This window comes from Hypomesus nipponensis, chromosome 11 (genome assembly GCF_054491055.1).
Source record: "Hypomesus nipponensis isolate SF chromosome 11, ASM5449105v1, whole genome shotgun sequence".
In the NCBI taxonomy this organism is placed as follows: Eukaryota; Metazoa; Chordata; class Actinopteri; order Osmeriformes; family Osmeridae; genus Hypomesus; species Hypomesus nipponensis.
In genome coordinates this window covers 6,538,179-6,552,953 of record NC_140371.1, presented here as the reverse complement: position 1 = coordinate 6,552,953, position 14,775 = coordinate 6,538,179, and the positions used below count along the sequence as shown (strand labels likewise).

The 14,775-nt window shown below is 45.5% G+C and overlaps 1 protein-coding gene across 1 annotated transcript in view; it reads left to right on the top strand.

Moving 5' to 3' along the window:
* LOC146267933 (cadherin-23-like) overlaps positions 1–14,775 on the top strand; it is a 93,486-nt gene that overhangs the window by 59,586 nt on the left and 19,125 nt on the right. Inside the window, exons 4-9 of the mRNA XM_084709412.1 lie at positions 8,794–8,899; positions 9,048–9,175; positions 10,720–10,792; positions 11,815–11,931; positions 12,050–12,162; positions 12,458–12,565. Coding sequence (XP_084565538.1) covers positions 8,794–8,899; positions 9,048–9,175; positions 10,720–10,792; positions 11,815–11,931; positions 12,050–12,162; positions 12,458–12,565 — 645 coding nt within the window. The remainder of the gene's footprint in view (positions 1–8,793; positions 8,900–9,047; positions 9,176–10,719; positions 10,793–11,814; positions 11,932–12,049; positions 12,163–12,457; positions 12,566–14,775) is intronic.

The following is a 14,775-nucleotide window of genomic DNA, read 5'->3' as shown; positions in this document are numbered from 1 at the left end:
GCTTGGTTCAGGATCTCCTCCCCGACCCGGAGATGGCACTCCACCCTTTTCCGGTCGATTACCATGGCCTCAGATTTGGAGGTGCTAATTCGCATCCCAGCCGCTTCACATTTGGTTGCGAACCGCTCCAGTGAGAGCTGAAGGTCGCGGCCCGATGAAGCCAACAGGACCACATCATCTGCAAAAAGCAGCGACCCGATCCTGAGGTCACCAAACCGGACCCCCTCAACACCCTGGCTACGCCTAGAAATTATGTCCATATAGGTAATAAACAGAATCGGTGACATAGGGCAGCCCTGGCGGAGTCCAACCCTCACCGGAAACAAGTTCGACTTACTACCGGCAATGCGGACCAAACTCTGGCACCAGTCGTACAGGGACCGGACAGCCCCGATCAGGGAATCCGGTACCCCATACTCTTGGAGCACACCCCACATGAGCCCCCGAGGGACACGGTCGAACGCCTTTTCCAAATCCACAAAACATGTGTAGACTGGTTGGGCGAACTCCCATGTACCCTCCAGGACTCCGCGGAGGGTATAGAGCTGGTCCACTGTTCCACGGCCAGGACGAAAACCACATTGCTCCTCCTGAATCCGAGGTTCGACAATCCGACGGACCCTCCTCTCCAGGACCCCTGAATAGACTTTCCCAGGGAGGCTGAGGAGTGTGATCCCCCTAAAGTTGGAGCACACCCTCCGGTCCCCCTTTTTAAAGAGGGGAACCACCACCCCGGTCTGCCAGTCCAGAGGCACTGTCCCCGATGTCCACGCGATGTTGCAGAGTCGTGTCAGCCAAGACAGCCCTACAACATCCAGAGCCTTAAGGAACTCCGGGCGGACCTCATCCACCCCAGGGGCCCTGCCACCGCAGAGCTTTTTAACCACCTCGGCGACCTCAGCCCCAGAGATAGAAGGGCCCCCCCCCCGATGTCCCCAGACTCTGCCTCCACGTCGGAAAGCGTGTTGGTGGAATTAAGGAGGTCTTCGAAGTATTCCTTCCACCGATCCAGGACGTCCCCTGTCGAGGTCAGCAGGTCAGCACCATCCGCACCGTATACAGTGTTGACAGAGCACTGCTTCCCCCTCCTGAGCCGCCGGATGGTGGTCCAGAACCTTTTTGAAGCCGTTCGGAAGTCATTCTCCATGGCCTCGCCGAACTCCTCCCATGCCCGGGTTTTTGCCTCCGCGACCGCCAAAGCCGCATACCGCTTGGCCTGCCGGTACACATCAGCTGCCTCAGGAGTCCTACCAGCCAATAAAGTCCGATAGGCCTCCTTCTTCAGCTTGACGGCATCCCTCACCTCCGGAGTCCACCACCGGGTCCGAGGGTTACCGCCGCGACATGCACCGACCGCCTTGCGGCCGCAGCTCCGGTCAGCGGCTTCAACAATGGAGGCCCGGAACATGGCCCATTCGGACTCAATGTCCCCGGCTCCCCCCGAGACATGATCGAAGCTCTCCCGGAGGTGGGAGTTGAAGCTCCTTCTGACAGAGGGTTCCGCCAGCCGTTCCCAGCAGACCCTCACATTACGTTTGGGCCTGCCAGGCCTGACCGGCGTCTTCCCCCACCATCGAAGCCAACTCACCACCAGGTGGTGATCAGTTGACAGCTCCGTCCCTCTCTTCACCCAAGTGTCCAAGACATGCGGCCCCAAGTCCGACGACACGACTACAAAGTCGATCATCGAACTGAGACCTCGGGTGTCCTGGTGCCAGGTGCACATATGAACACCCTTATGCTTGAACATGGTGTTCGTTATGGACAAACCGTGTCTAGCACAGAAGTCCAACAACAAGACACCACTCGGGTTCAGATCGGGGGGGCCGTTCCTCCCAATCACGCCCCTCCAGGTCTCACTGTCATTGCCCACATGAGCATTGAAGTCCCCCAGGAGGACGAGGGAATCCCCGGGAGGAGCGCTTTCCAGCACCCCCCCCAGAGACTTCAAAAAGGGTGGGTACTCTGAGCTGCCGTTTGGTGCATAAGCACAGACGACAGTGAGAACCCGTCCCCCCACCCGAAGGCGGAGGGAGGCTACCCTCTCGTCCACCGGGGTGAACCCCAATGTACAGGCACCGAACCGAGGGGAAACAAGTATTCCCACCCCAGCCCGACGCCTCTCACCAAGGGCAACTCCAGAATGGAAGAGAGTCCAGCCCCTCTCAAGGAGACTGGTTCCGGAGCCTATGCTGTGCGTCGAGGCGAGGCCGACTATATCTAGCCGGAAACTCTCTACCTCGCGCACCAGCTCAGGCTCCTTTCCCGCCAGCGAGGTGACATTCCACATCCCTAAAGCTAGCTTCTGCAGCCGAGGATCGGACCGCCAAGGCCCCTGCCTTCGGCCGCCGCCCGTCTCACACTGCACCCGTCCCCCAATTCAGAATTCAAATTACTGGACAAAAAATTATATCCTAAGAAAAGTGGATTTTGAGGGGTACCGCTCCATAGACCTCCCGAGTTTCCCGAGAGTGGCAGTTCTCTCTATATTAGACATTCTCTGCTCGGTGTTTCGAAAAGCCTCGATTTACCCATCACTTGGGTGCGGTGAGACCCAAACCGACTGGTCACTTCTATGGAACGCAGAGTTAGTCAAAATTAAATCAATAAATAAATAGGTAAATAAATAGATAAATACATACATAAATAAATATGGCTATGGAATAAATTCTTAAATTAAAAAAAGATGGCAATAAATATAGCATTATATGATTACATAGCTGAATCCATTTACCGACATCAATAAATAAATACATTTATTTATTTCAAAATGACGTTTTTGTAAAGACAACATTTATTTATTTCATGGGACTTTTACACGCCACATTTATTTCCACATTACATTTATTTCTGTGCTGTATTTATTTCAAATCTCACATGCAAACGAGAGGGGCGTGGTTATCGTCAGACCAACGCAGCAGATAGCTATGCTACCTGTATGGGGGTGACAGTGGAATTGCACTGCCGAACGGCATGGCTTGTCAGGATATATTATTTTGGCACAGATAGTAGATTTTGTAGAGGTACTTGGGCGGATAAGTGCTCTACAGAACATAGACATTGAAGTCTTAAATAGTTTGAGACTTATCGAGCACTGTGTCAAGATGTACAGGTAGTGGGGGGTGATAAGTGCCAGGTAATGTTAGCTAACACAGCTAGCAACAAAGAAGACAATCACTGCCACCACCGCTACATCGCTCTGCTATTATGTGGATAACTAGGTCGATAAGGCACCTGATTATAACGATCTAGCCTCACCATTATGCCATGCATTACCATTTAGTGAGACGAGACCTGAAGTGAAGCCAGACCATTCAAGACATTACCCATACCTTTGGATTTACAGTAGGCTACTGCTTCAAACTGAATCAAGTTTCTTAACGCTTTGTTATTATTGGCAATTTAAAATTGCAACTAACCAAGACGTGTCAAGACCAAGACCCATTCAACACGGTACACAATAACCAAACCCAGATATTAGGTACAGGTTTATGGAATTATTCAATATTAAATCAAACCACTACCACTGGACTCGTTTTAATGACCATTCAGTGACAAAACGGGTTTGGCTGTTCATATGTGCCAATACAGCACAACACTACTAACTCTACAGTAGCTAGCTCTAGCTGAAAAGGCCACACTGATGTCGTCCTTTTATTATTTTGTCAGCTAGCTAGCCAGATAGCCAGCCACTTGGCCTACAGTTGCCGACTTCGAGACCGGTGATAGCCAACATACCACCTAGGAAGACATAGTGTTGGCAGTGATTGTTAGCTTTGCAGACGAGTTCCACGTCACACGAGCAAAAGCCATGTTTATAAAGGTAACTTCAGCGCAACCTCATAGCTTTCAAAGATCAAGTCCCCACACGTAGGCTACTAAGTCACCGCCATCACTCCCATACAAAGGCAGAGACGACACAGACATTATGGGCAAAGCTTGTCTACGTTGTATGCTTTTCGGCAGTGCGATGCCACTGTCACCCCCATACAGGTATAGCCATCTGCTGCGTTGGTCTGACGATAACCACGCCCCTCTTGTTTGCATGTGAGATGTGAAATAAATACAGCACTGAAATAAATGTGGAGTGGAAATAAATGTGGTGTGGAAATACATGTGGAAAAAAATGTGGTGCGTAAAAGTCTCAAAAAATAAATAAATGTGGCATTAGGAAATAAAAGTCCCATGAATTAAATACATGTTGTCTTTACAAAAACGTAATTTTTAAATAAATAAATGTATTTATTTATTGATGTCGGTAAATGGATTCAGCTATATAATTATATAATGTTATATTTATATATTTATTACCATCTTTTTTTTTTTCAGAGTTTATTTCATAGCTTTATTTATTTATGTATGTATTTATCTTCATTTACCTATTTATTTATTGATTTAATTTTGACTAACTCGGCGTTCCATAGTCAAACGAGTTCGCAAGAACACAAGAACGGAAAAAAACGTGGATTGATAAACAGCCACTGTCTCTAGTTATATTAACTCTATGGTTTTACGTCTACAATCTTCCTGGTTCTTACCTCAACCAATCAAAACGAACAGTCAGATAAATCATTGTCAGAATTAGAATCAGAAATGGATTTATTCGCCATGAATGTTTGCACAGACAAGGAATTTGCTTTGGCAGGGAGGTGCATACAATAAACATATAGGAATCTTAAATTTAAAAGGGGTCTAACTATACTAAGGATACATAAACTAGCAATACTAAGTGGAATACAATTAAAATAAAATATACAATAAAATAAAATATAAGTTGCTCTTAGCAGTTTGAAACCTGCTAGCTCTAGCGCAGAGTCTGGGATCAGTTCACTCCGCCATGTCTCCGTAAAGCACAAAACGGAAGATGAACGAAAGTCCCCACACCAGTAGCTGAAGTTTATCCAGTTTGTTGCTCAGTGAACGCATGTTGGAGAGAAATATCCCCGGTAACGCTGTGCGTGCCCCACGCCGACGGAGTCGCACCAGTGCACCGGCTCGTTTGCCTCTTCTTCGGCGCTTCGCTGCTAGACAAAGCCGAGGGTGGCTTCGACTATAATTCCCACAAATTCTGCCGCTGGAAGCATAAAAGTGGGAAATAAATACGCAGGAGTTGTAGTCCTGATGTTTAGAAGTACTTCTCTTGTTAGAGAACCCCGGAAATCTTGGCAGAACACTGAACACTGAGAGACAAAACAAGACAAAACAGAGAGCACCTAGCTACCGCGGCTGCCTTCGTCGGCGCCATCTTGATCAGTGCAGCTTGCTGATCAAATCCAAAAAATCCCTAGGTGCTAACATTTAATTCTCACAATGAAATCTTGCTAAACAATTTCACCACAGCATATTTAACATTATTAATTGTAAACATTAACTATGTATGTATAACCATTGAAATGTAACCCTTTTATTTAAAATAGGCCATCTTCTCAAATGTATTTATTACAACCAAGTATTTTTATAGCTATACTTTCCACTGGGTTACATGAAGCTCAAGCGGTTTCTTGAGGTATGGTTGTGGCAAAAAAATTGGTTTTGCTTATATGGAAAAGTGACTCAGTACCAAGTTTTGAGAAACTTAAAAGAAATGGGGACTGTACTTAGCCTTGAAAAGATCAGATATCACAACAATGATAAATTGAAATACTATAATAAGATCTGGGACCCTCTACTGTTGTACATAAAGGGCCCTGGACTGACTCCTAATTGTGTAAACCCGATCTATGATTATTTTTTATACTCTGTATTGAACTACATTATATTCATGACCGTGATGACTGTTTTGTCAATATGAGCAATATATGTTCAGACCATAACAAGAAGGAAAAAATAAATTATATATATATATTAGTGCTGTCAAACGATTAAAATATTTAATCGCGATTAATCGCATTAATGTCATAGTTAACTCGCGATTAATCACAATTAATCGCACATTTTTATCTATTCTAATTGTCCCTGATTTCTTTTGTCCCAATCTTTTTTCAAATTTTAATGCTCTTATCAACATAGAAAAGTGGTTCGGATTGCTTTGTGCAAATATTTTTTTTATTGAAAACAACATTGCAATCGCCTGGCTTTGACGAGGGGGCAGAGAATTCGCATCAGCTGTGTGCTTGGCCATCAAGTGGTATTTCAGTCTGGACGTGCTGCGATGATAGCTCAGTTTACAACGACAAAACACACAGATCACTGGTCTTGTCAATAGAGCCATTTGGCAACTTTTTAAAAGCAAACTTTCCATTCAGAATCTTATTCGCATCCATTTCGGCATCTCGCGCTCGTCATCCACTCAGAACGTAACGTTAGCCTACTACCAGAGAATGTCTAATATCCGTAAACGGGCTCTGCTACTACTCTTTAGTCAGCTCACAAGCCAAACGAGTGTTTGGCGTGCCTGTTGTTTTGTTTCCGGTCTAGCTAGATCCGGTGTGGTGTTGTAGTTTTTCTAACGTCGGTAGTTGTTGCAACAGCATGTGAAAAAAACTACAAAGTTTGCTAGGCCAAAAAGAGCGTTAATCGCGCGATAAAATAATTGACGCCGTTAATTTGGGTTTGCGTTAACGCCGTTAATAACGCGTTAAACTGACAGCACTAATATATATATGAAAGTGAGATGAGACACATTATTAAAGGAAGTAGGTTATGAACTCCTAACGCTAGCGCTCTCTCACTTGATCTTTGACTTACACATTTTTGGCTAATAATGTTCCTTCTCCTAATTTTTTTAATGATGATTATTTACTCTTTCTTTCTGGCTTTATTGGTGAGAATAAAACGTTGAAAGCTTCCTAACTTTGGGTAACCAGATTTGAGTTTATGAAAAAGAGGACACTTCGTTGCGTTGGCGGGGGGGGGGGGGGGGGGGGATCCAGAACGATTTTGGAATCCCTGCCGGACGCATGTTTTAAGTCTCGAAAAGGGGACATGTCCGGGTAAAAGAGGACGTCTGGTCACCCTAACTAATGATGCAAAGTACGTAGCTAGCTAACTAGTACTTCCTGCTGTTTGTTCTCTCCCGGCTTTATACCGTAACACATCGCTCGTCATGACGTGTCACGTGCCCGTAGCGCCCATCGAGGGGGTTGTTTGCTGTTGCCTGCTGCGCCTGTGTTCTTGATGCAGTTGCCTGCCGATGCATGCAGAACTCTGTTTACCTACACTTCCACTCTCCCCACACACTCTCCTCATCCGTGCTGTTTCCCTCTCTCCCAGCGCAGGCCACCATGAGCAGAAATGGGGCAATGCCGCAGTGAGGTTTAGAAGTTGCCCAAAATCCCGCCAACCGCGACCAATACATTTTCACCCGCGACACTGTTTTCAAAGTAACCCAATTTGGCTAGAAAACCATGGATATGGCAACCCTGTTTTGACACATGGGGGCACCTGTAATATTTGACCACTGGGCCTTCCATAAATAACACCTGCCTGTACGCATAACTAGAAATCAAACAGTTATAGCATATGTCAAGTGTAGTGTTCACTACATGCCCGTGCTGTGCACTTGCCTTCTAAATACGTATGCACATTGTCGGCGAAACACCTACGTGACATGTGTAACGCCTGTGTGTCCATTGTCAGTGTGTGTAATTTGCTTGTATGCGTTCAGAGGTTTGATAATATTGCACAAGCGTATGCAGACACTAGTGAGCCCTTTGCATATAAACCAGTGACACGTATTTCACCCCATAGTATGCATGCATCTGCATGTGTATCTGTGCATCAGTGGCGGCTGCTGGTCTTGCAAATAGGGGAAGCTTCGGCCTACATCCTTTTCCATTTAATGTGCTAGTTCACTGGCTAGTTCTTCCCTACTGAGCTTCAATAGCTTTGGTGACTTTTTACAGTAGCAAATCGCTTTCAATCAAAAGGAAATGCAGTCTTTCGACAGACCCTCCAATCATCATGCGGAAGTCCAGCGTCCAGGCCAGCACACTCCTCCATTCACCCCCAGAGACGCTGAGCGTCCAGGGCGGGACATAATCGCAGCATTTATCCAATGACCTTATAGTTTCGAAGCACTGAAAAAAACTTTTCAAAGCAGCCCCATTGAAGTCCATGAAAGCTGAGCTTCAACAGGGTAATGCACTGTGGCGCTACGGGAACGTATGAGAAGGAAATCAGTCAGTCGCCCTGCTAATATATGTAGCTGATTTTGAACGAACTGGTCTTTGATATGAACAAGTTCTAACGCATTTAAAATGTTAAAATAATAGTAAATATTTGACCATGAATTTTTTTTAATGTTAGGGGAAGCTGAGCTTCCCTTGCAGTCTTAAACAAATTGCCTTTGCTGTGCGTGTGTGTGTGTGTGTGTGTGAGGGTACAGTGTGTCTGGTTTGACAGCCTGTTCAGCCTTTAATGATGCTGCGGCTCAGTGCACAGCACCTGGGGAGTCATGTGATACTGCTGCCATAGCTGGGGAGTGTTACTGTTGAGTGGATTAGCCCAGAGTGGAGATAAAGGGATGGCTGTTTCCTCACACTTCCAGGGACTCTGCTGGGGCTCATCCAATTGACAAAGACCCTGCTAATAGTGACCGTCAGCTTTAATCTGACCAATGGGCTGACTGACTGACTGACTGACAGACTGACTGACTAACTGCCTCCACCAGTACGTACACATGCTGAACAAACACGAACACACAGAGTTTTCTACTTTAGCATCTGGTTTGCTGTATGATTGTCTAATGTGAATTCCCCCTGTCTTATCTCATTGCCCCCACCCTCTCACCCATTCTCCCCTCTCTACCCCATTTTCTCATCCCTATTTTCCCTCCCTCCACCTCTTACCCAGGCAACAGATGAGGACTCTCCTCCCAACAACTACCTCATGTACACCATCACGTCAGCATCAGCCTTCCGCAGTTACTTCAGCATTATTATGGTGGAGGGCTACGCTGGTCAGCACACAAAGTCACATACATACGGATACACAGACCCACACATGGGCACACACATACTTATTCATGCAGAAACACTCTTGCCTGTTTAAACTGTTCTCTCCCTCCCCTCTTTCTCCTTTTCTCTCTCTTTTTCTCTCCTCTCCAGTGATCATTGTAAACAGTCCTCTGGACTATGAAAAGGTCCCAGAGGGAATCATCTACCTGACGGTGATGGCCAGAGACGGCGGGAACCCGTCTCTCAACAGCAGCGTCTCTGTCACCATTGAGCTGTTTGTCAGTACACAACAACCTTTTATGCTGTTCAGTGGTTTATTCATCTCTGGTGGATTGTGTGTTGTCTTTTGGAACATTTGATTATGTCTCATCTGTGACAGAGCTTGAGACATGACAGTAGTAGCTTAGTAGTAGCCAGAGGAGCTCCAGGACAGTGGGGGTCCATGACAGCACAGAGGGGAAAGACAGTCTGAGTCTTTTTCACGCTCACCCTCTCTTGCTCACCTCTCTCTTCCTTTCTCTTTCTCTCACCCTTGCACTGTTTCTCTCCTTCTCTCCTTCGCTCTTATCACTCCCTTTCTGTCCCTCTCTCTCAGGGCCTCATGTAACACTTTTTTACCCACTTCAGTCTTATTTGTTTTGCAATTTGCGTGTAAAAGCATGGCGAGGTATGTACAAACATGCTGCACTGAGGTAAAAGCGCAGACTGCTTGTCGCGGGAATTGAAAATGGCAAACTGCGCTTTTTCGTGTCATGCATATGCATTCACGGGAGGGTCAAGGGGAAAGTGGGAGTTTCCCATAAAGAGATGGAAGGGGGGATGCATAAAGTGCGCCTAATATGTATTCCGCGGTCTGTACAAATAACGCCTGTGAAAGTGCCTCTATTTTGCGGTGAAAATTATGCGCCACTTAAAAGCAGGTGTAGACTTGGATGCATGCGGGTTCCCTCCCATATGCCTCCTTGTGAAATTACAGCAGTAATCCGAGCAAGACGAAGACATAGGTCGAGGTGACGATCTGAAAGGATTTTTGCCACAAGGATCACACTTTTTCAGTTGAGTGAACACAAAATCATTCCGCGTTACAGATTGAGCAGCCATGCAATATTACAGTTAGTGGAATTTGTAATTTCGGTCCAGATTGTATTTTTTTGTGTCGGTGTGGAATTCCAGCCTTGTATAATATTTTAATCGCTGTTACCTCATGAACAAGCACATCAATTTTGTTATCACTAAATCTTTGTTTTCGCTGTTTGTACTTTGGTGGCTGATCAATGATAGAAAAAGAGAAGGAGGCCCATTCAATTGCGTGTTTAAATGCTCGCAATTTACGGTATAGTGGGCGGAGAAAAGCGCTGATTACCCGGTGAACTGCAGGTTTCGTAAATACAACGTAAATTGAAGTATCACAGCATGCGCAATCTGTCGTTTGGCCATGGTTCTAATAACGCTACGATTGCAAATGCACATTCATGAGGCCCTCAGTGTATCTCCTTTCTCCTTTTGTCTTTATATTTCCTCCATCTCTCTTTTTCTCTCACTCCCCCTCTCTTTCCCTCGCCCACATGTAAACTCAGACCAGCACAAGAGGTAAAGATTGTAAGGCATCTTCATCGTTAAGTCTGCTCCAGCACAGTGCCTAGACATAGTGTCTAGTAGGAGCCTCCTCTTTCTCCCTGGCCGTGAAAGAGTCAACACTTCACTCACCAGGGGGTCTCACAATTTAGAGTTTTATTGTATTTGCTGAATATTTGTTTTAAGCCTCATCTGTTTTTTTTGGCACAACCTCTATCTTTTTTTCTCTCGCTCTCTCGCTCTGTAGGATGAAAATGATAACCCCCCTACTTTCAGCCAGCAGTCCTACATCGTCAAAATTCCAGAGAATATTATTGCAGGTGAGTCTGGGTCATTCTGTGAGACATTCTGGGGAATGGGTATGGCTCAGTGGTAGTGGACTGCAGATTAAGAGGTCACAGATGCAAATCTTTCTCTGGACACCACTATGGATAAAAGCTTCTGCTAAATGAATGCATCACATTATTACATTACATTCTGGGGAAATGGTGGCAGCTATGACATTAGGGCTTCTCCTTGGAAAGGGAAACATAAGCATATTTTGCCTTCTCTAACATGTTTAACTGTCTGGGATTCTAGGGGGTAAAGCACACCCAGCGGCGTCATTAACTCAAGGCTTCAAATTATCTTTAATATGATCATATTCACTTACAGTATATAGTTTTCAGTTCTTTGTGACAGGTTTTATTTGCTTCCATCTCTCATCCTGGTTGTTTTTGCTTCTTTTCTTTGACTGTAAATTTTTTGTTCACAGCGAGAAGTTTACAAATTTATGGACATGCATTTATTCAGAGCAGAATATTTTCTCAAACAATAGATTTTTTTTCCAATGGTTCGGGGGGGGGAGGGGGGGTGTGCTTTGGTATGCCGCCTGCTTTGGTGCTGCCTGCTTTGGTATTGATCAGGGCTGTGCCAACTGTGGGCCATGCCAAACAAGCTGATTATCCTCTAATCCTTAAACCCACTCAATGACTCACTCATTGTTGGAGGGGCCGGATGGATTGGATCTGTTTTTAGTCTGTCTTGTCTAGCTTCCCCATCTCTTTCCCTCTTTCTCTCTCCTCTCCACTCTCCATGTCTCCTTCACTTTCTTCCTCTATCTTCCCCCTTTTCTATCTCTCTCTCTCTCTCTCTCTCTCTCTCTCTCTCTCTCTCTCTTTTGTCTATCATTATTTATTCTACTCTCTCTCTTTCCCTTTGACTCTATTTCCCTCTCTTTCCCCCCTTCACTCTCACTGTTGTTTTCACCCCTCCTGTAGTTCTCTCGTACACTCTTACTCTTTCCCTCCACCTTTCCCTCCCTTCACTCACCATCTATACTCTCCCTCCCTCTCTGCCACAGGGGCCACAGTGGTGTTTGTGAATGCCACAGATTTAGATGCCTCACGGGAGTTTGGACAGGCTTCACTCATCTACTCCCTGGAGGGCTCCTCCCAGTTTCGTCTCAATGCACGCTCAGGTTGGCATATGTGTGTGCATGTGTGTTTGTGCATGTGTGTGTGTGTTTTCTCATCTGTGCATTTGACAGTATGTGTCAGTGTTAGTGACAACAATTTTTATGTGTGTGTGTGTTCCAGGAGAGATCACCACAACAGCCTTGCTTGACAGAGAGGTGAAGTCAGAGTACATCCTCATTGTCAGGGCTGTAGATGGAGGGGTGGGGCCACTACAGAAGACAGGGATTGCCACGGTAACGTGATGCCTCTACCACATCTCCTCCACTGTCTATGCACAGCTCCTGAAATAATGTTCTCTCTCATTCTCCTCTCTACTCTTTCTCTTTCTCCTTTTGCCCTCTCCCTCTCTCATTCTATCTCTCTCAGTCTAAGCCTTTCCCCTCTAACTCTTTTGCTCTCTTTTTCACTCTCGCTCTCTCCTCTCTCAGTGTATCCATCTCATTAGTGCAGACACTTACCTTAACATTAAACCTCATTACAGAAAATGAAACTTTAATGATTTCACTGTTTTGTCTTTGGTTTCTTCAGGTGAACATCACCCTCCTGGATATCAATGACAACGCCCCCGTCTGGGTGGATGAGCCGTACGATGCCAATGTGGTGGAGATGAGCCCCGTCAATACCGACGTCATTTCGGTGAGTGCTACTCCATCGCCACAGCTTGAACTTTGACTCCCGATAGGCCCTTATTGAATTAGAAACCCCTGAAGATGTTCTCTGTCCTCTCCTTAATGTGTAATTAGCAACCTGACTTGACCAGAGGCCTGTTCCACAAAGTGAGTTTACCAAATAAACCGGGCTGATGTCAGTTAGTTGGACTCATTTATAGTTCATTCGGTTCCATAAAGCCAGCTCAACGTAGTTCGAACTCAGTTACTATGGCAACTTATGCTTCGAAACTAGCCTGGTCTGGAGCAGGCTAACTGTCAGGCTTACGGTGCGTTCACACTGCAGCGTTTTTTAACGCTCTGCACCGCTGGCCTTCCCACAGTGCACCACGCTCGGGGGCGTTTTAGAAAAGTTAATATATAGTTGTAGTTCTCTAAGGTCACTGTTGTAGTTTGTGTAAAACGGTGTCATGGACAAGTGTGCAGACTTGGGTTCATGTACTTACAATATCAATCATTATTGATATAAATATAGGTGCTCCTGTCTCGATCAAAATACAGCTTTTACACAGCATGATGCAAGGAATCAGATACGCTGACTAGATGTTGCATGATCTTGTCAACTACACTATAGTACAGCACTTCATGCATTTTTCCAGTAATATTCACTAGGTTATGGCCACTACACATTTACAGTATGGCTAGCGAATGACTGCCAACCAGCATTTCAACGTTGAATGTCAATCGTGTGCCGGGTGAACTAGACTAGCTAGACTACTGTAGTATGCAGCTAGCACGGACGAAAGTTAGAGCAACGTAGGTAGCTAATGTGACGAGACTGAATTTAACACACCAGGGAAAATATAATTTTTGTTAACGTCTCTTTAATTGTACAGAGGCGTATAAAACAAGACTGGGTGTGTAAACACATATACGATAAGTTTACCAACGGTTGCTAAGTTACAAGAAACCAATCCGATTGGCCAACGCTAGCGTTTTCACCCCTCCTCATTTACATAAGGTTGAGAAAATCCAACTTTCGATGCCCCGCTCGCCTTCCCACAATGCCTTACGCGAGCGTCAACGCCTGGTTTCATTGAAAATGAATTGGAAGCCGACGCCGCGCTCTGCCCTCCCCTAGTGATGGGAAGTTCGGATCATTTTACTGATTCGGTTCTTTGAATCTCGTTCAGTTCAAATGAACTAATCTTTTCACGACATTATCACGACATCTCATTATCACGACAAACGATTACAAAATAGAATGCGGGTCATGTGAAAAAAGGATCCAAAGACTCGTAGAAAGACCGAGTCGAGAAATGAACAAATCGTTCGTTTCCTCTTAGTACAGAGCCTATGCAGGTCACGTGAAAAATGATCAAAAGACTCGTAGAAGACCGAGTCGGGAAATGAACGAATCGTTCGTTTCCTCTTGCTACAGAGCCTATGCAGGTCACGTGAAAAATGATCCAAAAGGTGCGTTCGACATGGACAGGGGCTACTTGAAACGACCGGCGAGAGTAGCCGCTTGCAGTCGGGGAGGAGTTGAAAACGGCTCTGTGAAGTCTGTTGATGTCAGTCATGGCCGATCAAACCCTGTTTGCTTACCGAACGACACATCACTACCCGCTGCAGGGTGAACGCACCGTAACTCTTTGAAAACTGTTTAATAGACATACACGTTGACATGTGTAAAAACGTTTTATTACATTAGTCAAAGTCTCTGCTACTCTGTCGATACGACTAGGGAGTCCCAGCCGGGCTAGCTAGCTAGTTAACACAGAACCGAGTTACGCAATGTGACCACCGGGAGCACCGACAACGTCGGCAACCCTGTGCCTTGCATTATTCTTTTTGTTAATGCCTCTGTATGAAAACAGAGATATATCGAACAGGACTGGGTGCGCAACCACACAGACGGTTAGTTTCTCTTCCATCTTGAAACTGAAAGCTAGAAATGTTTACCATGGTTGCTACGAGAAATAAGAAAAACAATAGAGGGTTTTCACGGCGCGTCATCAGACCGGAAGTCGCCATATTGGAGGCACTCCGCAACACAACATAGCACAGGCACTGAAGTATATACCAAACGTCGTCAAGGAAAATTGTTAATTATTGCCGTGTTTCAAGTTGTACCAATAGGACAGATCGAGAAAAACATTTGCAATATTATCGACTTCCAAAAGTTATTAAAAACTAGGGAGAGGAATGTCATAGATTATCAAAGTAAAGGAGGCG